General features: G+C 33.3%; 3 protein-coding genes, 1 long non-coding RNA gene and 1 other non-coding gene across 7 annotated transcripts; 3 read left to right on the top strand and 2 right to left on the bottom strand.

Moving 5' to 3' along the window:
• The first annotated feature begins 9307 nt into the window (after positions 1–9307).
• On the top strand, positions 9308–12476 carry LOC132626259 (uncharacterized protein At4g22758-like). 2 transcript variants are annotated; one of them, XM_060341066.1, is made up of 4 exons: positions 9308–9472; positions 10127–10438; positions 11148–11289; positions 11963–12476. In XM_060341066.1, the coding sequence occupies exons 2-4, from the start codon at positions 10166–10168 to the stop codon at positions 12124–12126; spliced, it is 579 nt and encodes a 192-aa protein (XP_060197049.1). In that variant the 5' UTR covers positions 9308–9472; positions 10127–10165; the 3' UTR covers positions 12127–12476. The 2 variants fall into 2 exon arrangements, with proteins under 2 accessions (XP_060197049.1, XP_060197050.1); XM_060341067.1 differs by lacking the exon at positions 9308–9472 and adding an exon at positions 9890–10043.
• A 2879-nt stretch (positions 12477–15355) lies between these two features.
• Positions 15356–15923, bottom strand: LOC132629358 (splicing factor U2af small subunit A). The gene has a single exon (XM_060345032.1). The coding sequence runs from the start codon at positions 15798–15800 to the stop codon at positions 15516–15518; it is 285 nt and encodes a 94-aa protein (XP_060201015.1). The 5' UTR covers positions 15801–15923; the 3' UTR covers positions 15356–15515.
• Positions 15924–17910: 1987 nt separating this feature from the next.
• On the top strand, positions 17911–17993 carry TRNAL-UAA (transfer RNA leucine (anticodon UAA)). Its single transcript has one exon. It is a non-coding gene; the product is annotated as a tRNA-Leu (tRNA).
• Positions 17994–19573: 1580 nt separating this feature from the next.
• On the top strand, positions 19574–22108 carry LOC132626261 (uncharacterized). Its single transcript, XR_009577219.1, has 2 exons — positions 19574–19886; positions 20527–22108. It is a non-coding gene; the product is annotated as an uncharacterized LOC132626261 (long non-coding RNA).
• On the bottom strand, positions 21720–27520 carry LOC132626260 (UDP-D-apiose/UDP-D-xylose synthase 1-like). 2 transcript variants are annotated; one of them, XM_060341068.1, is made up of 9 exons: positions 27077–27518; positions 25632–25724; positions 25343–25450; positions 23146–23260; positions 22931–23064; positions 22709–22810; positions 22533–22625; positions 22280–22415; positions 21720–22194 (listed from the first exon to the last, which is right to left on the bottom strand). In XM_060341068.1, exons 1-9 carry the CDS (start codon positions 27347–27349, stop codon positions 22082–22084), a joined length of 1167 nt encoding a protein of 388 aa, XP_060197051.1. In that variant the 5' UTR covers positions 27350–27518; the 3' UTR covers positions 21720–22081. The 2 variants fall into 2 exon arrangements, with proteins under 2 accessions (XP_060197051.1, XP_060197052.1); XM_060341069.1 differs by lacking the exon at positions 25632–25724 and having other exon boundaries at positions 27077–27520.
• Positions 27521–27989: the final 469 nt, after the last annotated feature.

The raw sequence follows: 27989 nt of genomic DNA on the forward strand, positions 1-27989 counted from the left end.
ATTATCCTATAATTGTCACCATTCACCAATGCATGTGTGTAGATTAACATAATAAAAACTATACAGAAGTAATTTTGAACATCATTATTATATATCCAAAACCATACAATAGCCAACAATGTACAAGATATATGACATGCTCGATCCAAATATATTATTTCTGTAAGAGATATTGTAAATTTATTACTTCGAAGTCGTTGTCCCCTTCTCTTAGCCACACACTACACTATCTTCAATAGTAGACGAGGAGAGATTGGGATAGAGGACGATCCAAAACAGAAATAAAGTAGCATTATACATCTATTACTTAAATATTTGACAAGATACAAAGTTTCAAAACCAAGTCTTTACAAAGTTAAACATAAAAACCATGACATCTTAATATAATAGTGTCAGTCTTTTTCGACAAAATAAAAGGAAAAAGAATGACATACAAATTAAATTTTAAGGGATGAATGACATACAAATTAAATTTTAAGGGATCTGTTTTCTAGCTAGCAATAGTTTGAACTTAGAGCCCATTTGGGTTAGCTAATTATACTAGTAGAGACGGATCTAAGATTTCTAAAATATGAGTGAACCGTTAAATTAAGAAAGGAAGAAAAAATAAGGTATATTTAGGTGTGAATGAACCATGTCCCTCAAGATAAATAACTCAGTATTAAATCAAATGCACTGTTTAGCTCTTTTGGACCATAAGGGCCAGCAGATAATATTAGATTAATCATAAAAAATAATGTACATAATATACCTAATTTGGCAGAAAGACCATGAATTCACAAATGCCATAATCTGTAGAGTGAACAAGCCCCGAATATTAGTTGGTTGATAAGCCTTAGATGTTGAATAATACTTTTTAAGTGTTAAAATTATTTTATAAATAAATATTTACGTGTTTGAATATAAATTTTTGAAACTGATAATAACTTATAATAAGTTGTGGAGCTGTGTGCTTTATCAACATCTTTTTACCGTGTCTTGTGGTGTATATGAAGTCATTCTATCTTTAGCTATTGTATTTTCCTTTCAGTCAGAAAATACAATTTATATTGGAATAATATAACGTCCGGAGAAAAAGGCCTAATGCATATGCGGCCCCCTATGCATTAAGCCTAAGAAAGAGGCATCTCTAAATATAAAATGATTCATAATCATTGTACAATAAAATCAAGACAGGGAAGAGAATTTAGGGAGACAAGATTAATGAGAGAATTCTTTCCGCTTTGTATTCATCATAATGACCTCCTTATATAGAAGTAAGGCCTTCTTTCTCCTAGTCTAACAGGGTAACCCTATTCTAATAGAACTATAATTCTTATATTATCATAATTACCTTATCTGACTTCTTTTTATGCTTTTATTGAGCCGAGGGTCTTTCGGAAACAGCCGTCCTACCTTGGTAGGAGTAAGGTCTGTGTACACTCTACCCTCCCCAGACCCCACGATGTGGGATTTCACTGGGTTGTTGTTGTACAATTGTACCATAAATAAACTATTATATACTCTCAAACCATCCCCCCCCCCCCCCCCTCTCAAGTTGGAGCATGAGGATTTCGAATGCCCAACTTGCCAAAAAATATTGATGGTGTGATTTGCCCAAAGCCTTTGTAAACACATCGGCCAATTGCTCACTGGTGGAGACGTGACTAGCAAGTATTATACCGCATTGGAGTGCGTTTCAGAAGTAGTGACAATCAATTTCAATGTGTTTAGTTCGTTCATGAAACACCGGATTGCGTGCAATGTATAATGTCGCTTGACTATAACAATACGTTTTCACCAAAGATTTATGGTCAACATCCAAACTATTCAAGATTCCCTTCAGCCATTTCAATTCACATATTGTCATTGCCATTGACCTGTATTTCGCCTCCGCTGACGAGCGAGTGACAATGTGTTGCTTCTTGATTTTCCATGATATAGGTGAATTCCTGAGGGAGATAAACCAGCCGGTAAGTGATTTTCGAGTCAAACAGATATCCAGCCCAGTCCGAATCACACCATCCGTACAACTGGAGATCATAATCTTTTCTCATCACAATACCTTGTCTAGCGTTCTTCAAGTAGAGCACCACACAGAGAGCCGCATTCCAGTGTGCTTCCTTCGACTGTTGCATGAATTGGGACAGAACATGCACGCAATATGACAACTCATATCTCGTAAAACTGAGGTATATGTCTACTGAACAGATATTGGTATGGTTTCGGATCTCTCAAAGGGGCTCCTTTGGCCAACGCCAAACCGTGATTTTGCTCCATAGGAGTATTGATTAGTTTAACTCCCAGTAAACTAGACTCAGAATTATATCCAAGGCATATTTTTGTTGACAGAGAAATAACTCGGTTCGCATGCAACTTCAACTCCGAAAAAATACTTAAGAAGGCCCAAATCCTTCATGTGAAAACAAGTGCGGAGATAGTCTGTGAATCATTCAATGGCACTATGGTCATTTCCGGTATAATCAAGTCATCCACATATATGGGCCAGCGAAATGCCACAGGAGGAATAATTGAGTCCGAGTAAATGTTAGAAGCGTGAATCGATTTGGACTGACAGCTGTCTAGCTGATCCGTAGGTTCGATATTCGGTGTCCGTACGTCTTCCATTGGAGTTTCGTTCCTGCTTACATAATCAATCTGGTCTTCTTCGAAATCATGTTGGTTTCTTTCTTCCTCAATTTCACCGGGATCACTTCTATGTTGTCGACCAAGTTACTTGATCCTTCGGCAAAGGGGAACTTAGTCTCATAGAAGTCCACATCTCTTGAGACTAATTATTCATCATTGTCTAAGTCATACAATCTCCAACCCTTCTGTCCGTAGAGGTATTCCAAGAAGAAACACCTATGACTCCGACTCTCAAATTTGTCCCTCGTTCTTCCCTTTGTGTCTGTGTAGCAGAGTGACCCTATCACCCTTAAGTGATCATACTGGGGTGCATTCCCGTACAAAATTTCATAAGGGATTTTTCCATTCAAAACCGAAGACGGCGTTCTATTGATCAAATACCCTGCAGTCAAAACACATTCTCCCCAAAATTTGATCTGAAGATGACCCTGAAATCTCAATGCTTATACCACATTAAGAATGTGACGGTGTTTTCTTTCAACTCTTCCATTCTGTTGCAGTTTCCCTATGCAAGATGTTTGAAACAGAATTTCATGCTTGAAGAAGTAAATCTTCATACACGTGAACTCAGTTCCGTTGTCACTTCTAACTATCTTCACCTTTTTTCGAACTGCCTCTCCACAAAAGCTAAGAAATTCCTCAAGGTTTGGGACACTTCTTTCTTATTAACTAAGACAAAAATCCACACGGCTCGTGAACAGTCATCCACAATAGTAAAAAAAAAAATATGAAGCACCACAAGAGGAAGGGGTTCTATATGTCCCCTATAAATCGCAATGAATCATCTCAAAAGTATCCGAAGCAATATTATCACTTAAAAGAAAAACACTTCTCGTTTGCCTTGCCCGTTGGCATACATCACATTCTCTATCCAATCTATTACCACTCTCCTTTAAGCCTAATGCCATAATAGACTTTGTTACTTGTGCTGAAGGATGACCCAACCGTTTATTCCAAAGATCGAACCAATCAACTGCCTCTACCTTCATAGCCTGTAACAGCGGCACATTCTGAAAATACTAAAGCCCACCTCGACGCTCACCCTTTTCAATTAGCTTCCTTGTGGTGGAGTCTATCATAGAACACATAATTCTATTAAATGTCACATCATAATCTAAATAATCAACTAGTTGTGATTCAGAAATTAAATTGCATGTCAAATCGGGAATATAAAAGACATTCTTTAACCATATCCTGTCATTTGACCTCGTTGTTCTTTCTTTTGTAGCCACAGAGCTACTTCCGTCTGGAAGACCAATCGGACACTTAGGAATTTCTCACTTACTGCTCAGTTCCTCCGGATTACCTGTCACATGGTTGGTAGCTCCAGAGTCTATGATCCAAGATGAGTTTTCGATCTTACTATCTATCTTCCAATTCGAGTTTATTCTCTAGGAATTCAACGTGTGAATCACAGTCTTCCGGATCTCATCGCTCAAATTGTAAAGTCTTGTGTCACATGTGTTCAACGTTCCTATCTTCTCCTGAGTTCCTTCTTTGACAACATGGTGTTAGCCCGATAATTGCCTCTTCCACGATCGGTTCCTGGTCCACCACTTTGTTGTTGTTGCTATCCTCGTCTTCTTCCTCTGATTTTCTCGTCTCCTTTTTTATTTCCTGGCCACCATTCCAGATAACCAACGAGTCAAAAACATCCATTCATAATGTGTTCGGATCCCTTGCAATGTGTGCAGGGTTTCTTCCTTGTACGGCAAAAGCCATGGTTTCACTCCGGTCCTCTGTTTTTCGTGTGATTCCTTTCACACTCTCTTCTTGCACCACCTTCAAATAGACCTTGTTTAATGATGGCAACGGTTCCTGGACCAGTATGTTTGACCTCACCATTCCATATGTTCCCTCATCCAATCCCATGAGGAAAAGATGCACTTTTTCTTCTTCTTTTTTGGCTTCTAGGACCGTTTCTAGATTGCACATGCATTTTCCGCACCTACAAGTTGGGATCTGTTCATAATTCGCCAATTCCTCCCACAACTTAGTGAGTTTTCCATAGTAATCTACTATGGTCCTTCCTTTTTGTTTGCGCTCCGCTAGTTCCGCCTTTATTTATTGCAACCGATGGCCGTTAAACCGTTCTCGGATGCTTGTCCATAATTCTTCCATTTCATCTTTATGTGTAATCGTTGAGCGAAGCATCGGTTCTATGGTGTTGCGAATCCACAACACCTACAGTGAGTTTATAGTCCACCAATCTTCCAAGTCTGGCGACTCTTCATCCGGTTTCTTGATCGTACCGTCAACGAAGACAAATTTCTTCCTTGCTCTTAGAGATGTCCTCATAGATCTAGCCCATTATTCATCACCACAATTCCAGGGTTATCATTTGACGTAATGTCATAAGGAGAGATTGTTTTTCTTTGGGTTTTGTTTTCTTCATCGGCGATTCTGTTGTTGGTATTATCGGTTTCTTTATCGTCACCTGCCATGGTTTTAGGGTTTTTGTGTTGCTTTCAATGTGGCTCTGATACCATGTTAAAATCAAGATAGAGACGAGAATTTAGAGAGACAAGACTAATAAGAGAATTCTTTCTGCTTTGTTTTCATCATAATGACCTCCTTATATAAAAGTAATGTCTTCTTTCTCCTAGTCTAACAAGGTAAACCTATTCTAATAGAACTATAATTCCCATATTATTATGATTACAATTGTACCATAAATAAACTATTATATACTCTCAATACTGTAGGACAGTGCAATAAGGAGACAATGAATTTGGGGCGGGGAAGTGTTGACATGGTTGGTCGATAGAGTCAATGATGAGTTGATTTCTGAGATGGTCACTCATATTATATTTATTATCTCATAAAGTCACTTTCTTGGTTGAAAGAAATTGAAATTTAAGAAAAAAAAGGTAATTTTTTGAAATAATAACTATTTGTTGAATAATCATATGAGAAATCAACCCAGTCAATGATACTAGTGCTAACAATTATTCTTTTGCTACTTGATATGAGTTGAGTAATGAAAAAAGAACTTCTCTACGTTCTCAACAAAGCAAGGAAAGGATGACAGGTGACACAAAACATAGGGTGTGTTCGGTATGAAGGAAAATATTTTCCTGAAAAATGTGTTCTCAGAAAATAAGTGAATTTCTTCTTATTTTCTTATGTTCGGTTGGGTAGAGGAAAATAAGTGAATTTCTTACTTATTTTCTCATGTTCGATTGGTTGGTAGAAAACATTTTTTTGAAAATACCACCCATGCCCCCCACCAACACCACCACCCCATACCACACCAGCCCCTACACCCACCCCATTCCCGCCACCCCCAATTAGCGTGACGAACTAAATCAATTTGGAAAGCTTTTTTGTGAAAATAATTTTTAGATTCATAAAGTACCGAATGAGTTAATGGATCTGAATTGTCACAAAACTTATAATAAAATTGGCCATTAAAGTAATTTTTATTTTATCTTTTTCAAAAGTTATCTAACTTTGCCTAGTTAGCCTTCATGATCATTTTAGTTGAAAATACAACTTATGTACCTATTTAATGATGTGACAGTTGTGAGTATTTAGGAAAAATTATTTAAAAAATTAAAATCAGTACTTGGGTTTAATTAGGATCAAACCCACCCTAAAGCCGACCCAATCCCTCAAGCGTACATGTATGTTTATTTTATTTTGTTTTATGTCTATGCTAGGACCTAAAAAATAAACTTTTTGATTTTCTGTATATCATGTCAAACGTTTGTTACAAATTCTTTCCACTTAGCTTAAAGAAAATTAAACTTAGCTCATTATTAAAAAAATGTGGTTTGAATTTACAGAATCTAATTTGTGTACTATCGTTGCTTTACTTGAAGTCAAGTTGTGTTGGCCAATAAGAGTTTACAGAAGCTGTGTATTTTGCTTCACCTGAAGTCAACTTTTGTTATCTATCAATTTTTTGAAATGTAAGAATGAAGAGTTTAAAGTGGGTTGAATTCTAAATAAATCTAAGTACTAATTTTAATTTCTGAAATTTACAACTCCCATGTCATTAACTAGGCCAAATTAAATGATTTTTGGAAGGCAAAATAAAAATAAGTAACTTTGATATGTGGAAAATTACTATGAGCCCGGTTGGATTGGCTTATAAGTTGCTTATAAGCTGTTTTCAGCTTTTTTGAGTGTTTGACTGGTCAGCTTCAAGTCATTTTGTGCTTCAAATAAGCTCAAAAAAATAATTGGGCCCATTTGACTTAGTTTATCTAAAACAGCTTATAAGCTGAAAACAGCTTATAAGCCAAAAAAAATAAGTTAGACTACCCCAACTTATTTTTTTTAGCTTATCCAAACAGGCTCTATAACTACAAGTTGTGTGACTATTCAGGCAATCAACTTTAGACTGAACTTTCACTAATTAAGGGATTCCGAATTTGAGACATGGAATCACAAACCATTCAATGGAATTCATCTAAATTATAATCATTCATTAACAAACGAGTTAATAATGACATTTCATGGAAAAAGAACGAGTGTGCACTCTTAAACCAAAATAATTACCCGCTCATACTTCCATTACTTTTATATGCTAAAAAAAAAAGTCTTTACTCGAGATGTCCCCCAATTATAATACTTACATGGTCTATAAATATACTGAGATAATATCATAGAAGAATGCTTCAGTCCTCCTCTTAGTCACCCATGATACCATCATGGTATATAAATATACTGAGATGGTATTATGGATGATGATGTTTATTTATTCAAAAAGACACACTTTTCTCGAAAAAAATCCTCTATGATACCATCGTTTTATATACATATACTATGATGGTATCATGAAGGACTGCTTCAGTCCTTTAGTGAGACACTCCTCAGGACCATAGTACCATCGTGGTATATAAATACACTGAGATGGTATCATGGAGGGTTGCTTCAGTCTTCTCTTAGTCCTCCATGATACCATCATGATATATAAATATACTGCGATGATATCACGGAGGGAGGGGTTTGGGAGAGAGGGTACGCCTGATAAATATTTCTGGCCGGCTGGGGTAGAAGCAAAATTACTTTAGGAGGGGCATGAGGTGGGTAAATATTTTATATTTTAAAGGTATTTGGTGCTATTTTCCCAAAAAGATAAGAAGTCCCACGGGTTAAAAATTTACCCGCTTCAAGTATTTACTCCAACCTAATATAATGCATATTATGTATTTGAATATTGACTTTTTTTTTGGAAAATATTGACTTCTTTTATACTTAAATTAATATGTATCTATATAACCATCGGGTGTTCATATAATTTTTTACACTCTCTTACCTAATTTTGTTAACTATAAGCTACGGAAGTAGTGACATAATCAAGGGGTTAAATGTCATGAAGCTCGCAAGCGACTTCTACTGCCAACTTGTCACTAAAACATTGCGGACCAACAACAAAGCCACCAATGCTGAGGAAAAGTCTCCATTTCCTTTTTTGTCCCATAGCTGAAATAAACATTTGCCTAACCTATTTAGACATCTCTCACATAGTCACATAGCGCGTCAATATGTTCGGTTTAGCTTTTCATTATCACAAAAAGAAATGTTTTTACATAGGGGATTAGTAAATAGAGGGACAATATATGAACCGTGAGAACTTAACATAAACTTACCGTGTAAAAGACTTCCACTTACCGTGTAAAAGACTTCCACTAATGATACATGTACAACACTAAATTGGGATGGAAATTGCTTTACCCAAATTATGCCATTTAGCTTTAAAAATAATTATACATTAAAAGTAAAAAGTAAGAATATGTATTGCTTAATTTATTTTAATATATGTATTTTTTAAAATTTGTTTAAGAATGGTGTTATTTTGTTACTCGTTCGTTTCAATTATATCTCAGTTTACGTGTTTAAGATCTTAAAATTTAAAGGTTTTTTAGTATACTGCATAAATCTTTAGTTTAAGATCTTAAAAATTAAAAGCATTCTTTTTTTTCCTTAAATTATATGTCCAATCAAAGTAACTATGATTAGGTGATAAATGTAGGTATATTACATACATCTTGTATTTATTAATTTAACGTAGATATCGATACAAATAAACGCTTTCAAATTGACACGAAATCGATCATTTCTAGACGAATACATTCTCGTATGCAGAAATACAAATATTATCAGATAAATTGGATGAATGAAGTAAACATAATTTATTTTCATCGACATAGTTATTTTGCATGACGATACTCTATCATTTGCATTGCTCTTGCAACTTCTCCGCGTAAATTACGTATGCAATTATTATTAAGGGTTCAAAAATAAAAATAAAAATAAAATGTGTCTTTAAGATGACAGTTATACCGACAGGCAACCGGCAATCACCCAAGCAGGTCTACCGCAGATAATCTTTCTGCTAATTTATGTGATACACTTATAATTTTAGTGTGTCAAAAAATAATGTCATCTTTTTATATTTTAAAAAATTTAACTTTATGAGATAATTTATAGTCACACAAACATTATTGATCACAAATTTTAAAAGTTTTTTTTTAATTTTATATCTAATTAAATGATGTCACATAAATAGAAACGGAAAAAATATTAAATATATCTTTTTCCCTACATGTGACTGGCATAATCGGTTATAGATTTAATGAAAATATCAGTGAGCTTTCACAAGTGGATCTCCTCATATTTATTTCCTTTTATATCCCTGAGGAATCAGGGGTACACTATTATAAAAGCACATAAACGTGGCCGCCAATTTCTTCATTCCTCTTTGGACGTTAAGTTTTCAGTTTGCCCTTTGCTTTAACTCTTAATTACGATTCTACCATTTTGCTTATATGATCCCTGTTGGTCACCGGAAAATCAAGACTAGCCTCCATCTCCTATTCCTTCACTACTTCAGGTAACAAATTTATTTGCGATCAACCATGCTGTTTAACTATGATGCCACTGAGAAATGGGGTATTGGTGAGGGTGTTGGTGAGTTGATTGATTACTTTTTGGGTAGAATTAAGCCTTTTCGCCTTTTCCATGTAGCTTGTTTGGGGTACACTACTAAAAAAAAAAATTTTAGCGGCTATTTCTCATCGAACGTCAGTGAGAATAACCTAAATAGTAGTTTCTCATCGAATGTCAGTGAGAATAACCTAAATAGTAGTGCTTTCACAGAAAAAACTAGAAAGTTTTCCAGCGTTTCAATAGAAATTTTTTTTGCCATCCTGCGTTTTTCCATTAAACTGATTCAGTGAGAATGAAGTGGAAAAAAATCATATTTTATAAAATAAATTTTCCACTAAATGTTAATTATAGCATAAATTTCCGGTGAATGTTAATGAGAAAAACTTTTATTTCTAGCACGGTAGACTTAAGCTTATTGTTGATTTGTCGATGTACTTCATGTAACAAAGCTATTTGGCAAGTAATTACTGTTGTTTAACTATGATGTCATCTCCGAGAATGGGTTGAGGGTGTTGGTGAGTTGATTGATTGATATACTTTTTTTTTTTTCTGGTAGAATTAAGACTAATGTTGATTTTTTTTGATCGGTGTTTTTCAGGTAACAAAGCTATTTGTAAGCAATTACTGTTATTAAACTATGATGCCATCTCCAAGAACTCACCACCGGAGAGGTAGTAAAGACGACAAGAATCCAACGAAAATTAGGTTATCGGAGAAATCCAAGTCGTTTCACGGACAGACCTCAGGTAGCAGCAGCAGTAAGCCTGAGTTGTTGCGAAGGCCGAAGACGGTGCCGGACTTGCTTGCCGGACGTAGAACTGAGTCGACGGCAGTGAACATCAGGCCGATGGAGAAATTCATGAAGTTGCTGGTGAATGTAACGATTCAAAGAAGTGTTGGACCTGTACAGGTACTAGTAATATTTTACTACTTTCCTTTTCTAAGTTACAAATTAATGTTTTTTTTATTTTTTATAAATAGTTTATTTATTAAGTATAAAATAAATTATGATAGTCATGAGAATTTTTCACTTTTTTTCGGAAAATATTTTCACTTTACTTGAAAATGAGCGTTTGGTTATAAAAATTCCAATTCAACTAGGAGCCGTATTTAAAAAATATCTAAAATTCTATTTTCACTTTTAGAACATTCAAACAATTAAATATTTTTTGAAAAAATTATAACCAAACTCAACTCCAACTTTAAAATATAAAGTGAAAAATATTTGACTTTCATGGTCAAATGCCTACTTAGTACACATGATAGTAGTATATAATACTCCTTCCGTTTCAATTTGTTTATCTGATTTTGACTTGACACGAAATCTAATGAAGAAGATTTTCTTAAATTAAAAATATGTAAAATATATCAAAAAGTCTTTAAAACTTATGGTTTTAAACACGCCAGGAAAATTGGAATTATCCTTTTTCTAAACGGACTTAAAAGAAAAATAAAACAAAAAATTTGAAACATGAGGAGTATTCTTTTCTTGATCTATAATTTCAAGATAATTTAATTAAGCTTTGTGGATTTAAGTTATAGTAGCAATACCGATAACATAGACAATTATGAAGTTGGTGGTGAATGTGAGGATTCAAAGGAGTGTTTGGCCTGTACAGGTATTAATATCGTTGGAATCAACTGTGGTGGATTTAATTGCTGCTGCTTTAGGGCAATATTCGAAGGAAGGAAGAAGGCCAGTGCTTTCATCTATTGATACTGCTGATTATGATCTTCATTACTCGCAATTCAGCTTAGAAAGTAAGAGCCAATTAAATTTTTGTACATATGTTTACTTTCCTTTTCTAAGTTACAAAATATGCTTTTTTATAGTAAATAGTGAATTTATTAAATAGAAAAAAATTATGATAAGTTACGTATTCGATTTAATTTTAAGTGGATTTACGTTATAGTAATACCGATAGCAGAGGCAATTATGTTTCTTTTTCTAGATGACAAGTTTAATTTTTCGAAGCAATTATTTGCAGTAATTTATTAAACAAATTTAAATTATGATGAAACCTTAACAAAATTGGGTTATATATGTGCTGACGTTCTTGATTTTTTATAAACAGTTGCTTATATTATTTTATGTGATATTCTTTTCTTTTTAATCACATTCATAAAAAAAATTAAAAATAAAAAGATATCTTTCTATATTTTAGTTGAAATTTAATTTTAAACTTTCTATTTTATCTTAATGAATTGATTATAGCCACAAAAAAAATTATGGCTTGTTTTAGCCGAAATTGTTTTTTTTTCAAAAAAAAAAAAAAAAAAAACTCCTAAACTTCGTATTCAATCAAATAATGTCACATAAATTGGAATAATTTCCATTTTGTTCGTTATAAAATGAGAGTTTGAAAATTATGTAAAAAATCAAATTACGAGAAATTGATCTATTATTAATATTATTTTTGAATGGTGGTTTCAGGTTTGAAGAGGGAAGAGAAGCTCAATGCTTTGGGGTCAAGAAACTTTTTTATGTGTCCAAGAAATGGTGGCCCAACGACATCGTCTTCAAGCTGTGGAAAACAAGCTGATACATCTACCAAGATACCTTTGCCATGGCTCAAATTCATGGATTTCTTGCTGTGAAAAAAATTAATTTACAGCTTTGCTACTTAGTAATATTTTATTTTAATGATATTCTAAGTTTCGCTCGACTGTTTCTCAGGTTAATTATAGGCTGTTGACGGTCACAGAGCCATTGTTTATTAGTACTAGTATTTAAAAAAAAAAAAATTGTCTCGTTATAGGTTGATGCTAAATATCTGAGATTGTATTATTTTTATTATATATGTTGCAGTTAGTCGAAAGTTGAGAAAGATGTATTTAGATAATCTCAACATTATGTAACATAGTTTTCAAGTGCTAGATTTGAAATGTAATATACTACTATTGATATTTTTTACTTTTTGTATATGTTTTCATGAAATTGTTTAGTATTACGTCTCTCATCACTGTCAACAGCACTAGGGAAAGTATGATGTTTCTTATCAACGAAATAACTCTGGCCACCATACGATCGTGACTTGATTGTGTGATTATTTATAAATCAAGTTTTAATTTTATATCTTTTGTATAAGAGGTCTTCATTCTTTTCACATGAGGGATTTGAATATATATAATAGAACACACAAAAAATCTAAAAAAAATCATTTCCTTTTCTTAATTAAAAATTTGTAAATGGCCCAAGAGACCCTTTCCTAGGATCCGTTAAAGGAGATGACTTGTACTACATGTATTAAGCCTCTTATTGTCAAAACTATATCATGACCTTCTAGAAAAACATTGAAGATATGTCCTCTAAATGTTTGAAGTTGGTGTGGATCATTTATGTACATATATATCTAGTCCACAAACTCCAAATAAAAGACTATTCCTGTTTCTATAGTGGCATTAATAATTGTGAATATATATGTATGGTATTTACAGAAGTATATACATGTGGTCATTATTGTATCTCTTTTTAGTTCTAAGAAGTGTACCACCTTTAGTTCATTTTATCTGTTACTCTAGATCGAAACCACTTCGTTGGAACTATTAGTTTCCAAGCGCGAAAGATTTCATTAAAATTATTTGTATGGAATTTTTTTAGCAAAAATAATTATAGGTTATATTCTAATTTGAGAGGACTAAAAGACTGACCATTCGGTGACTTCGCGGTCGCTCTCACTAATTCAACATGAATCTGAACTACGATTCAAATCATATCTTACCAAAATAGGATTTTCTTTTCGTGTCATATATATGCGCTTAGACTTTACGTTTTCAACCTTTTTCTTCCCGATCCAATTTTTCTCTTGAAGGTCTTCGTCTTGGGCTGAGAGGGATATCACGTTTGGCGTATCACGTTTATTTGAAACGAAAAGAGTGTAGGTAAAGTTATTATTCTAATTATTATTATTATTTTGGGGGTGTAATAGAAGTTATTATTCTGCGTCATCTTCCACTAGTCAATTTGAGTTAATCAAAGGCTATTAAGAAAGTATCAAATTGTGTGGTGCTTAAGCAAATGATTTTTTTTTTCTTTTAGGCGTGTAGCCGAGGGTCTTTCGGAAACAGCCGCCCTACCTTTCAAGGTGAGGGTTAGGTCTGCGTACACTTTACCCTCCCCAGACCCCACATGATGGGATTATATTGGACTTGTTGTTGTTGTTGTCGTGTCACGTGTGAACTATTTCGCTATTATTATAATATTTATCTCAATAAAGGAAATTAACAATCTTTTCCTTTACAATCGTTTTCAACAAGAAACGTAGAAAATACCTAAAAGCTAAGTTGTCAAGAAAGTAGAGTGATAAAGTTCAAAAAAGATTTTATGACTAAGAATACACTAGTTGATATCTAAATGCATCCATTTATATATATTGTCAAGAAGTTCAGTTATGTACATTGACACTAACTACTACTAGTGTCTTTTATAAATTATTTGATTGTATACCATTTTTATGTTAAATTTTTAAAAAGTTGAAAATTTTCATTACGTGTTCTGACATATTCACCATGTAAAATTTAACTAGTAACACTATTGTTTAGTTGTAAACATCACAAAACTCAGGGGTTAATTTTTCTGGAGATTCTCACTAGGATAAGCTCAATTGCTCAAGCGTTGGCATGTGATGAAGCTAAACTTGTTTCACTCATAAACCTCAGAGATATCACTATGCATTTTTTAGAAACTTGAAATTTGTATTTAGCCTACCCCAACTTATTTTACTTAAGCATTTTTTTAACAATTGAAAAATGAGTTAAGCCGATTTCAATTCGGTTAGAACTGATAATCAGACCAATGCGATCCAAATCCAAATAAGCAATAGATGTATTTCACTAACTTGTAAATTGGAATTACAAAAGAGGATTATGAATCGAAGGGGAAATTGCTAAGAACAAACATAGAAGGGAAAGAACACAAATAGAAGGGTATGAGAAGCAAAACTGAGAGAAAGGGGATGAGAGAATACATATATTCGTAATAATTTGGATAATTGTTGATAATTGATTTTTTACGTCAAAATGTTAGAAACATTAGGATCACTAAGGTGTCGTTCGGTATGCTCGACTAGCATAAATAGTCCTGGGATAAAAATTTAGTACCATCTTACTCTTTTATTGGTTACTAATCTTGGGATAAGTTATACAGGTTTAAAAGAGTATGTTATCCCTGCCAGATGGTGGAATAATAGTACCAGGGATAGATAAAACATGACCAAAATACTCCTAAGGTCCCTCAAACTCTTTTTCTACTAATAAGGTGGAGGTTTAATTTTGTAAACAAACAACTTGTTCGTAGAAATTATACACTGCATGTTATTTTTAATACAACAAACCAACCAGTCAATAAGAAATACAGTCAAACCTCTCTATAACAGCATCGTTGGGTCTGAAATTTTTCAGCTGTTATAGAGAATGACTGTTATAAACCTATAACAGCATTGACATTTAAATAATATCTCGCTGTTATAAGCAAAAAAAATGCTTAAAATCTAATTTTTATTTTTAATTGTCAAATTTTAAGCTTAATCACATTTTGTTTAACGAAGGAAAATCATTTAATGATGAATATATATATATATATATATGATATTTTTTATCATAACTAGTGTATTAAATGATCAAATATTTGGTCAAAATCTTTACCCTTATTATTGATAATCATAGATATTCTATTTTTATAAAGATGGTTAATTATCATATACTACCAGAAGAAGAAGATAGCTGTTATATGAGTATTTTTATAAAGAACGTACTGTTATAAAGTTGGTTGTTGTTGTTATAAGTGAAATGCTATTATAGAGAAATAAAATATAACATAAAAAATTGATTCCAAAAAAGCTTGACAGTTATAGAGAGTTGTTATTATAAGCTGGTGCCGATATAGAGAGTTGTGACTGTAATACCAATCTGCATAACTAATGCCAACATAACTTATCTTCAAACCAACAACCCCTAAATAACAACTGATTAACTGGGCATCCATTTCACTAAACCACAAAATAACTCAAAATCCAAAAAGAAAAAATTGTTTGTACCTCAAAATGTTGCTGCATTTTGCGAGGATCAATGGGCTGACCATGTACATCAATACCAGGTGTAATCATATCAGGCCTTTGATACATATTAGAAAGTAAAAGTGTTGGGCTAATACTAGGTTTCGTATGAAGTCTAGAACAACGATCACCATGTCTACATGCACCAATTTTGAAATAAAATGGACAATTCACTCTGTCTTTCTCTGTACCAAAAATTGATGCTAAATGTTCAGCCATTACACTTCAGCTTCTTGCAGATTTTGGTTCAAATTTTGTGCTGATTGATTTCTAGTTTTTTTTTTTTTTTTTTGGGTATAAAATGGAAGAAAAATGAGGGAGAGTGTATATTTATAAAGGAACTTTGATATTTGCTCCTTCTGGAGAGTTCTAAAGTGTTGAGTTGGTTTTTTTGGGGGGGGTACGTGTTGTCAGTAGCATTATTTTAATCCGTTTGAAAAATAAAATAATACTGTATTGGCAATTTTCGGATTTTGAAATTCAAATAATTCTTTTTTTAATCATTTTTTAAAAAAATATTTGAATTGTTAATTATTGTGATTTATAATACTTTTTATGGAGTTTTCAAATATGTAAATTTTGTTTCGAAAAGCTTAAAAATTTCATGCCTAAATTCACAGTTAAAGTTAAATTATTTGACTCTTGAAATTCAAACTGTACCACATAAATTGAGAAAAAGGAAGTAATAGTAATAGTAATTTGAGATAATTTCAGAGATTTTCTTCCACATTTCGGAACATAATACTAATTACTCTAGTAGTGATATTGCGTTTATCTTGCTTTAAACTTTTTGAAACAATTCTTTTGATACATTTACTACTTCCATCCAATTTGGCACTTTTTATTTTTCGAGAATTTGTTTGACTAATTTTTAAGCTAAATTGGATTAGACTAATTTGTTATTAAAGTTTTCAAATATACCCCTATCTTAACGGAAATTTCCAAAATAACTCAACTTCAATTTTAAACCGGCTTCATTTAAATCCGACACTAAATAAAAAAACTCATATGGTCACCCGCTCCTGTGTCGAGTGGCTCCAGATGTAGGACTCGGGAACAAATTGGTCGCATATGGGTTTTTTATGTGGTTGGGTCGGGTTTAAAATTGAAATCGACTTATTTTGGGTATTTCTGTTAAAACAATGGTATATTTGAAAACTTCAATGAATGGAGGAGTATTTTTTACCCAAATTCGTAATGAAAGATATTTTTAACCTTTTTCCTAAAGTAGAGGGACATTTTTTACCCTTTTCCCTTTAAAATATTGGTCAAAGTTAATGTAATTTGAATCTCGAAAAGCGAAATAAATTGTGAGTCTGAGATAAAGTTAATCTTTACTTGAAAATTAACAAGCCTAATGTAAAACTAATTCAAGTTCTGCTATTGCTATAAAATTTCAATTTCAAAATTATCTGAAAACTTTAGGTAGCAGGGCTTATTAAATTTAATGATAAAAGGAGATTTATAGGAAGGTTATTTGGAAGCCTTCACAAACACTCGAAGAGCAAAATCTAGCATTATGACAGAAATTCCACCAAATTATCAATTGATTTCAGATTTTTTTTATGTATTTATCAAAAAATTTAAGTGTTACTTTATCAAAATATGAAATTTCTTAATTTCAAAAAGAAAAGAAAAAAGTTAATCTACCTGCTAGACTAAAAAAGTATTTAGGAAAATCTTAGTAGCTCAGTTGGTAGGCTACGTGAACTTTGGGAATTGCCCTTCTTTTGGGGTGGTCTTTAAATTTTGCCCTTCGGCTAAAATCCATGGGTTCCAGGTTCAAACCCCAACACAGTCAAAATTTAAAAAAAAAAATCGCAAGGCAGAGTTTAAATTTCGCTATGCCTCCACCAGCATACATTGTGAAGGATTACCAAAGTTATGTTGAACCCGCCATACTTATGCCTTATGAGAAAACTTGGCATAAGTATGTCGGGTCCGACATAACTTTGGTAATTCCTTCACAAGTTTATGTCGGGTCCGCATAAAGTTTGCCCATAAGTATGCCCCCACAGGCATAAACTTGTGAAGGAATTATCAAAGTTATGCCGGACTTAGCATACTTATGCCAAGTCTGCCCATAAGGCATGAGTATGCCGAGTCCGGCATAAATTTGATAATTCCTTAACAAGTGTATGCCGGTCCGGCATACACGTGACCCAAACCTTGCCTTGCAATTATTAATTTTTAATTTATGCTTGAGCAGGGGTTCGAACTCAGAACCTCATGATTTCTGCGTGAACGCTCAGAGTTGCAATGCGAAGGGGAAAAAAAAGTAACAAAAACAAGGTAATTGATCTTATAGTTTCACTACATCAAGCATGGAGGTGGTTTGCCCGAGTGGTTAAGGGGGAAGACTTAAGATCTTCTGCACATAAGTGCGCGTGGGTTCGAACCCCACAGCCACCATTCTTTTGTTTTCTTTTTCCTCCCTTCTTTTATTTCTTTATTTTTCCTCCAAGAGAGTAATTTTTTATTTTTCTAGCAGAAAAATGTGTGATCTCTCTTTATATAGGATAATTCTTTTTATACTTCATTTTCTTGTACTAATATTTTAAAGTACAGATAATTATTAACTACTCCATCAAGGTTCCCAATTTAGTAGTGCCGTATAGATCTCTTATGTCTTATATGATAAGTGTGTGTAGTCATTTTTCTTAACTACATTCTCTACATAATTGACAGAGTTTTCATTTGCTACATTATAAAATATTAGAGCCTTCATAAAATCAAATTTTAATATTATTTTAAATTCCTTTTATTATCCTACTATATAGCTAGGAACTAGTATTTTGTGATATATACCCTACTAGTCATGTTAAGTCGGCAAATTTTATTATTAACTCGGTGATGAATTGATTACAAACTCAAGCTCAATAGTATGAAATTAAGCAAAAAAAAAAAAAAGACATTAGTTGTTTGGTCGGATGTAGAAAAATGTAATACCCCACAGCCACCATTCTTTTGTTTTCTTTTTCCTCCCTTCTTTTATTTCTTTATTTTTCCTCCAAGAGAGTAATTTTTTATTTTTCTAGCAGAAAAATGTGTGATCTCTCTTTATATAGGATAATTCTTTTTATACTTCATTTTCTTGTACTAATATTTTAAAGTACAGATAATTATTAACTACTCCATCAAGGTTCCCAATTTAGTAGTGCCGTATAGATCTCTTATGTCTTATATGATAAGTGTGTGTAGTCATTTTTCTTAACTACATTCTCTACATAATTGACAGAGTTTTCATTTGCTACATTATAAAATATTAGAGCCTTCATAAAATCAAATTTTAATATTATTTTAAATTCCTTTTATTATCCTACTATATAGCTAGGAACTAGTATTTTGTGATATATACCCTACTAGTCATGTTAAGTCGGCAAATTTTATTATTAACTCGGTGATGAATTGATTACAAACTCAAGCTCAATAGTATGAAATTAAGCAAAAAAAAAAAAAAGACATTAGTTGTTTGGTCGGATGTAGAAAAATGTAATACCCTTTCCTTTTATTTTCTTGCTATATTAAAGAAAAGAATTACTCTTAACAATTATCAGTTGAATTGCTAGATGTGATGTGACGTCTCTTTTCATAGGCTAAGAAATGCATTTCTCTGTTTTCATCTTTAATCTTTCTTTTTTTTCGGTATCTTTAACCTTTTGTTCAATGTGTTCTAATGAGAGAATAAATTAAAATTCATGTGTTCTGATGAGAGAATTAATTAAAATTCTAACCTATTATTGAATTTCATCCGTACAATAATTGTTCCTTGCTGAGTTACAACAAATAAGTAAAAGAAAATATTCACAGAAGACAATTCATGATATGTTAATTTCCGAAAAAGACCATCGAACGATGTGGTGCAACGGATGAGGCTGCTCCTTCCTTAACTAGAGATTTCGGGTTCGAGCCTTGGGTATGGAAACATCATGAGTAGGGAGCGCTTCCCCCCGCATGGAACCCTACGCGGCGCAATTCAGATATAGTTGAACTCTTATGCGGGTACCGGATACCGATTACTAGATGAGAAACTTAAAAAAAAAAAAAAAATTGAGATAAAACGGTAATCCATTAAATGAAATCCGGATTAAAAAGGAAGTTATATTAATTTGAATAGTAGTAAAAAGAGCATTAAGGAAGACATTTATTAAAATGTAACATCGGTTTCTCATAAATGAGGCTATTTCCAGACTATAAAGGTGTTTAAACATTTACATTGATGATGAAAAAGGCAAAGCATTCTAAATATGAAGACGTCATCCATAAAGCTGGTTCTTAGTGTGGCATTTTTTATTGTTGCAATAGGTTTGCAACTCTGTCTCTCTCTAATTTTCCTTGTATATAATGACACAAAACGAAGGTGTTTGGCTAAAGTTATAAGTCGATCAAATTGGCTTATAAGTAAATTTTGACTTATTTACGTGCTAGGTTTACACACAAAGTGCATATAAGGCAAGTGCTTATAAATCAAATCAGCAAAAAGTTATAAGTTGATCACCTCCAACTTATAATTTTTCATCTTACAAACACTTTTAGTTTGACCAAAATTTTACTATTTAATCCTTAATATTTTTTTAATCCTCAAAATATCTTTTCAAATACAAATTTTATGGATTTTTTAAAATCCTCAAAATATTTTTTCTAAAACAAAACCTCTAACTTCGTTTCCATTTCATAGCCGTCGTTCATCTTTTTTCTTACAGAGATACTTTTAAACTTATGTATTTTCTGTCATTTTATCAAAAGAACATCTTAACATCACCTTTTTACCAAACACATCAAGTATTTATTATCAGTTTCAACACTTTTATCCAAATACATAACTATTGAGTATAAAAAATTTAGCACTTAGAAGTAATTATCAACACATAGTATTTATCAGCTATTTACGATCAGCTAATCCGAACAACTCTAAAAATGTTTTTTTTTTTTTTTAATTTTACAGATCTTCTATGTTTTAAAGTGGAAGCTAATGATCTAATGGAATGCTATCATCATGGAGATTGTGAGTACTTGCGTGCTATATATAATTGCAATCCTTTTTGTAACGAAGAAGTCTGTGAATGTGGTCAATTTGTCAATGAAGATCTTAGTACTACAAATATAGATGACAATCCAAATTTACCCCCCTTTTAGTTTTCGATTCCCCTTATTAGCTTCCTTATTTTTCTAAATAGGGAACAAATTATATTCTATCCTTCTATTTATGAATTTTGTATGTAAGAAATAGAGAATGATTTATGAATGCTTCTGGTTATGTACGATTAATGTAAACCATGTTCTCTCACAACATTTATTTTCAGCAATTTTTCATCCTAAATTTGTATACATGAAATGAATTTGAAGAAAGAGAATCAAAATTAAACTATTTGTGTGTGTGTGTGGGGGGGGGGGGGGGGGTGTTGGCGGGGTGCAGCAATGGAACAGAGGACATCTGTAATGTGAAATGAGATATTCAATTTATGATTTCAGGGACAAAGTTAGAATTTTGGGTTGTACACTGGTGGATTGGAGTAGAAAGAAAATAAGAAATATATATAGAGATAAATAAAATAAGAGACAGGAGAAAATAACGTTATACATCAGTTACCCAGGGATAAATTGGGGCGATTCAACAGATTTGGGGGCCTAAGGCCAATCTCCAGGAAGAGGCCTTAATTTTTTTTTTCTACGAAAATACCTTAATATATAATTTTTATTCTATTTTTCAATCTTTTTTAGAGAGTAGTAAATTTCACTTTTTCCTCTTAACCTTTTAATGTAGAAAAATAAAATCTCCCTCTTTTTTTGAATGGGAAAGAAAACTCCCTTTGACCCAAATGTCAATCGAAAAAATAAACACATACTCGCCGGAATTTACAAAGTATCATTACTATCCATTGTTTGGTTGAAAAATATAAGAACTTTCTGATTGCATGTAAATTTGCAAATGGAGCTTGAAATAATCAGCTCTGAGATCAAATAAAACTGTCTTAGATTAATTTGTTTTGTTTTAAGAATCTCATCGTTTGTCTAGAAGCAAACACCTAAAATGCAATAACAGAAAAGAACACACAATACAGCAAATTGGGAAAGTCATATATGATAAAAGCAAACACTTGGAACCTACCAGTAATGTTTCTCAAACATAGACATTGATGAAAAAGAACAACTTAATCAGATGAATAGATTATAATAATTTAGGAAAATCTCAGTGGAATGATACAACATGCTTCCATACCGAAGAGTGATAATATAACGACAACAAAACTTTATGAGCAGACTGTAAGCTTCCTTTTGACTAATGTGCCGATAACTGTTGTAGCTAAGGCTCTAATGACATTACACCAACATATGACATAATTTCCTAGTGAATAACATATGCTTATGGCTGTGAAAGATTATAGGATGACAAAAAGAATAACGTGTATGAAGTCGAACCGAGTAGACGAAGATTCCTCAAAAGAATACGAAAGCCTGGCAACATGAAGCACACGCTAAATCACTGCTCCGACTTCCATTCAGTTTGCAGTTGTCTTTGACATCGCCTGCTTGACAGCCTCAGCGTATGTCCTATGTTGGTATGTGAGTGTCGATTCAAGCAAGTCCCATAGGGATGTCTTGGGATTCCAACCTGGTCATCAGTTAAACAAGAAATCAAATTATTTTCGGGTTTCAAGAGTTGTCATTTCTCAATAGATAAGGAAACAGATTATTACCAAGCTGTCTGTTAATTATGGTCATGTCTGGAATTCGCTTGTCACTGTCATCATACCCCTCGCCATAAAATTCTTTAGAACTTACATCAACGGTGGGTGTTTCAAGAGAAGATTCTCCACTCACCTTTGAGTACACCTGTTTTAACGCAAGAGAACAAGCTGAGAATGTGGAACATATCCATGTGAACTATAGAACTGAAGCAATACCCGGCCAGAGGTAGAAGGAAAAATGACAAAGTGGTCACTTAATTACCTGAGTCATCATTTCAGCTAGCTGCCGGACAGTAACTTCATTATTAGGATTGCCCACATTAAAGATGTGGCCATTGGCCCGTGCAGGATTTTCCTGAGAGAAAAATCGCATGAATCACAATAGAAGATAATGCATTTTACAGAACAAGAATAGAGGGTTGAATAGGTCAAACTCACTATCATCAGAAGAACAGCTTCAATAGCATCCTTGATATATATGAAGGTTCTCTGCGAGTGTCCACCGTCCACTAGTTTTAGTGGTTCATGTCTTAAAAGGTTCTGCAAAAGAAATAATGAGATGATGAAATTAAAACACATGCTTGAACACTCTAGTAAACACCAGATGACTTCAAACTCAACCCAAAAAACAAAACAAAACAAAAAACAAACCATACGTACATTACTAAAGCAGGCCAACACTCTTGGAACACCTTCACTAGGACCATCAATCCCAGGTATAAAATCCATTCTGGGACCAATCCAATTGAAGGGCCTAACAATGGTGAACTCTAAACCATTCTCAGCACCCTCAGCTGCAAAAACATAATAAGTGAGAAATATATGATAAGAGATTCAACTTTAGAAAAGCCAGATGAAGGCATAATTTCACATACCATAGATCAATCTCTCAATCAATTGTTTCGCACAGGCATAGGACCACCTTTGCTTCTCAATAGGTCCAAAAATGCAAGGAGATGCATCTTCCGAAAGAAGATAATAAGCAGGATCCTAGAAATAATCATGTACAGATCAGAACATCCCACGAGAGTGAAAGGTATTAGAAAACATTATGTGGCCAAAGATTCCACACCAACATCTAAACATACAGTCTACTACTCGAGATCGTGTTAAATCCTCTTTCCTTATTGCTAATTAAGCTTCAAGTTAAACAGTAAACAAGCAACTTCAAAGAACATAGCCTTTAGAGTAGTAAACCCTGTACTTCTAGAAAATGGCATCAATTCATTAAAACTCTTGCTAGTTAACAACCTATTTTATTAGGTAAAATAATTTTACAAATATGCAAAACTCCCCGTCCAGTTACGAACTTCTATGGTACATGGGTCTGAGTGGGAAGATGATTCTGGGTTTACAAGCACACGAATCTCAGACTTAATATTCACTTGAGTTCTTACCATGCAATTCAGAGGAAGGAGATTGTTGTAGGTTGGGAAACAGATGGCGAGAAAGTTGCAGAAGCTGAAGTAGTAGATAGAACCAAAAAGATCCAGGAATATAACTTTGAACAATGTCACTCACAATAATAAACCAGTGGAATTAAAAAAATTTACACATTGTACCCGTAAACGATCGGTAAACTTTAGTGCTCGAAACTGTACTTGAGCTAGAACCTAATTGTTGTTGTACAATGGTCAATTTTGTTACAGGCTTACCATTATATTTCAATGAGACAGATATCATTGACGATGATAATCATTTGTGTGTATGTAGAAAGTAAACCTGGTGGGAGCTGCCAATGTTCCCCACATGTACAAACCCAAAATCTTGTTGTAAGTGCGCCAAAGACGCTTATTCACAAATTCATTATTCAGTTATTTGACTACGTCAAAGCAACACTAGCACTCGTTTTGAAACATTAGTCTCTAACTTTAAAGCACATTCGTTCTCTAGAACTACAGAGTGTGTCAGCTAGCTATTCAGAAACTATTCTTTTTTTTTTTAATAAAAGTGGTGTTCCGACCAATTTGCGCACACCACGACCAATTCCTACCAAAATTGATAGCGGGTAACTCAGTCTACCAGAAGAAATCACGTAGTGTTTTTGCCACCGCTGCAATTTGAACCTAACACCTCATGATACCCAACCGACTTCATTGAACAACTAGCTGTTCAGAAACTATTATAGACAAAGACAACTTGCTTTCTGAACTTAGAGATGCATAAAATGTAATACATGCCCGAATAATATTTTCCTACTAATTCCTGAATGCCTCCTAAACCTACCTACAACAACTTCGTGCAGTCCCTGTAGACATGAACAATACACTGAATAAGCCTTGTGTTTCATGTTTCATTGACATTTAATACCCAAGACTCATTACCACATAATAGGGTGCTTTGCCGGATATCATTTGCTACCAAGATGGGCATAAATTATTATACTCACGCAAAAGGATAAGAGAAACCAAAAATGGATGGACAAGTTAAGAATACAATTGGATTTCCACAGGTTGTCAATCAATGAGACCTAAACACCAGGAAGCATTAAAGAAAACAACGGGCAAGAGAAAATTGAGAAAATAAAATAACTCCGTCTCAAATATCCTTTTGATTAAAAAACCTTGGTTACGAGTCTTTTCTAATAGACTAATATACAATAAAGAATGTTCCACATTAACTAACACGTTAATTTCATTTATTAGGTTGGATAGGGACTGTATCCAGTGCAGGGATACATGTAGAGATTTAAAACCTCCCTAGTTCTAGAGAATCCTAATTTGTCCTAAAAGACAAATTGTTAAGTATTGGAATATAACAGGCCTAAATGGCACAAAATAGACATAGAGAATCCGTGTAGCTGACCCCAACCCAATTGGGATTAAGGCATATTTATTGTTATCAATATGATTTTACACTAAAATACAATATCGTTCGCATCATCATACCATATAACCACTCTTTTTCTTTTTTTTTTTGGTGAGAGAAGAGGATTTATATCACAATTAGAGCATAGTTCAAGAACTTCCATGTTATGAAACATGAGACACAAAGGAAATAGCAGTTCAATATTTTGCATAAGTTTTGCTGGCATTTAGCTAGAGTATTAACATGTAGAAAGTGAACCCTTACCTGCTTCAATGGGCTGTCTTGGGGTAAAAAGGCACCTATGGTTTTCCCATAAACTTCACAAGTGGAGAAGTGAATGAGACGCTTTCCATTTTCCGAGCAGTACTTAACCTGAATCATCAATCAACATCAACTTCATACCTCAAAATCTACCAACAGAAAATATGAAATCTTTCTGACAAGTGTCATCCCAGCAGCACCAATTGTGCTTTATGAGGTACAAATAAAAATCTCTCTTTAACACGTTTATTTTTTTTATAACTATGAGAAGTTAGAAATCCGATATGCATACCACTGGTAGAGCATCAATGAAGTTGCTATAGATTGTGTCAAGTGGACGTGTATTATAATCAGCTGGAGTGCAGATCGCAGCAAGATTTACAACCTAAATCAAAAGAAAAACAAAAATTACCAATAGTCAAGGACTTCCTTCCTACAGCGTTCTCGAGAAAGGCGTCCCAAAGTATGCAGAAGTTTAAACTAGTCCATAATTACAAGGAAGCTTAACTAAATTTTGGAAATTCTTTCTTGAATCAAGTTCAGATCGTACATAGATCTCAAATTCACATATATATCCCAAAAGAATTGCTAGTTCCAATATTCAGAAAGTAAAGTATAATTTTTACCAGAATATCAAGCTCATCTTGAAAAGAGCTACAACTAAAAGAAAACTAATATAGACAAACCTAAGTAGGCGTTTGGCCATAGAAACCAAAAAAAAAAAAAAAAACACTTTTTTTGGAATTTTGGAGTTGGAGTTGGAGTTGTGTTTGGCCATAGTTTTTGAAATTGTATTTTTTGTTGAAATGTAGTTGTTTTGGTTGTGAAAAAAAGTGAAAAACTTGAAAAGCAAGTTTTTCAAATTCCGGAGTACAACTTCAAGTTTTATTTGAAATTTTCATAGCCAAACGCTGATTCAGGAAAAAAGTGAATAATTCTTATGGCCAAACGGGCCCTTAAGAAACAACAAGCTAAGAGAAGATGAATAAACTTCTACTAAGTGAAGTATTTTGCAAGAAAAAAAATCCAAAGCCTTTTTTTTTTTGATTAAGCACCGGGTGTCCGGGTCTCTTTGAGCCCCGACTAATCCCGGGGGTGCACAGGCCCTCGGCAAGGAGTTTCCCGCAAGTGCACCACGGGTAATTCAGGGTTTTACCCCAGTCCGATGGCACTCAGAAATTGTTTGCACCGTGGGTTTCGAACTTGAGACCTTGAAAGGGAGCAAACCCCAAGGCTCAAGCCAATTACCACCAGGCCAACCCCTGAGGGTTAAAAAAAATCCCAAACCTAATGTCCAAATTAACGCAAACCACTCGAAGATCTATAGACAAAATGCACCGAATAAAGTGATAAAGGAATTAAAAGATCCAGCATAAATGGTAGAGTAGCCTATGAAAAATTCCGAGCTAATCAATGAAGAAGCAAAATAGTTTCGTAGCTTTGCTATCAGATCCATTGAGATTCAGCTCTTTATGATTGGATTCTTAAAATTTTCTATAAAATAAGTAGCAAGGAAAATGTAATAAAATAACAGTAATAAATCAACCAAAAGCAACATTAATAATTCAAAGCTGTAGGAAACTAAAAATTAGTTATGATTTTGTATTTTAAAATAGTTTCCATACTATTATAAATAGGGAAACTGCTAGCTATCTTTCGGACCAGAACCTTAATTTCAAAATAACGCCATCAAGTATTGTTAATTGCAAAATAGTGTTTAAAAAGCAGTAAAATTACCAGATCTGCCATTTTGATGAGTCCTTCAAGACGTGAATCATTCTTAATATTAATTCGATGAAACTGTATACGACCTGTCCAAGGAAATTCACCAGGTTCAAGTAAATGCTTTATTTTATCACTGTATACATCCACGGCAAGCACTGTGTGCTGCGTTTCAGACATTAGTTTCTCGCATAAGTGGGACCCAATGAAACCACCGGCACCGATCATACATATTGTTATCGCCTTTATTGGATTTCCGTCTAGATCTACTACTCTCCCTTCTGCCATTTTCCACAACCAAAATAATTAAATTTTCAAAAATAAAAATGAAATTTCAAATTTCTCTCGTTATTTTATGTTCGATTTTGAGAGAGATTTGTGGATATTTTTGGAAGAAGGGAGGAGAGTTGCTTCAGTTGCTCCACTGTGTTTTCATAGCATTCAGGGTGTTTTTTTTTTCTTATATATATATATATATATATATATATATTCTATTCTGTGTTTAATTAGTGACAACTGCGATTAGATACAGGTGTTAACCGCTGGATTTTTGTGTCTTTTACGTGTACAACTAAATCACTCAGTAATTAATTTATTATGTTATATTTTATTTTTCTATAATAACATTTTACCTGTAAAAGCAGTGACATTCATTATGGCGGTACACTCTTTATAAAATTATCTCTCTTTAACAATTATACTCAAATATTATGTAATATTTTGGGGTGAAATAGAAGAGTAACTGTTAAACTCTTAGACAACCATCAAGTGAAAGCTATTAAATTATCTTTTGCTAAAAATTTAGACATAATTCATCGTCAATTCAAGCGTTTATCACTAAGAAATTGAAATTTACAAAACAACCTACAATTATAAAATTCTTATGTCAAACTTAAATTATTTAAATTCTCAATTAGTTTCCTATACA

The sequence above is a fragment of the Lycium barbarum genome, chromosome 2 (assembly GCF_019175385.1).
Source record: "Lycium barbarum isolate Lr01 chromosome 2, ASM1917538v2, whole genome shotgun sequence".
NCBI lineage: Eukaryota > Viridiplantae > Streptophyta > Magnoliopsida > Solanales > Solanaceae > Lycium > Lycium barbarum.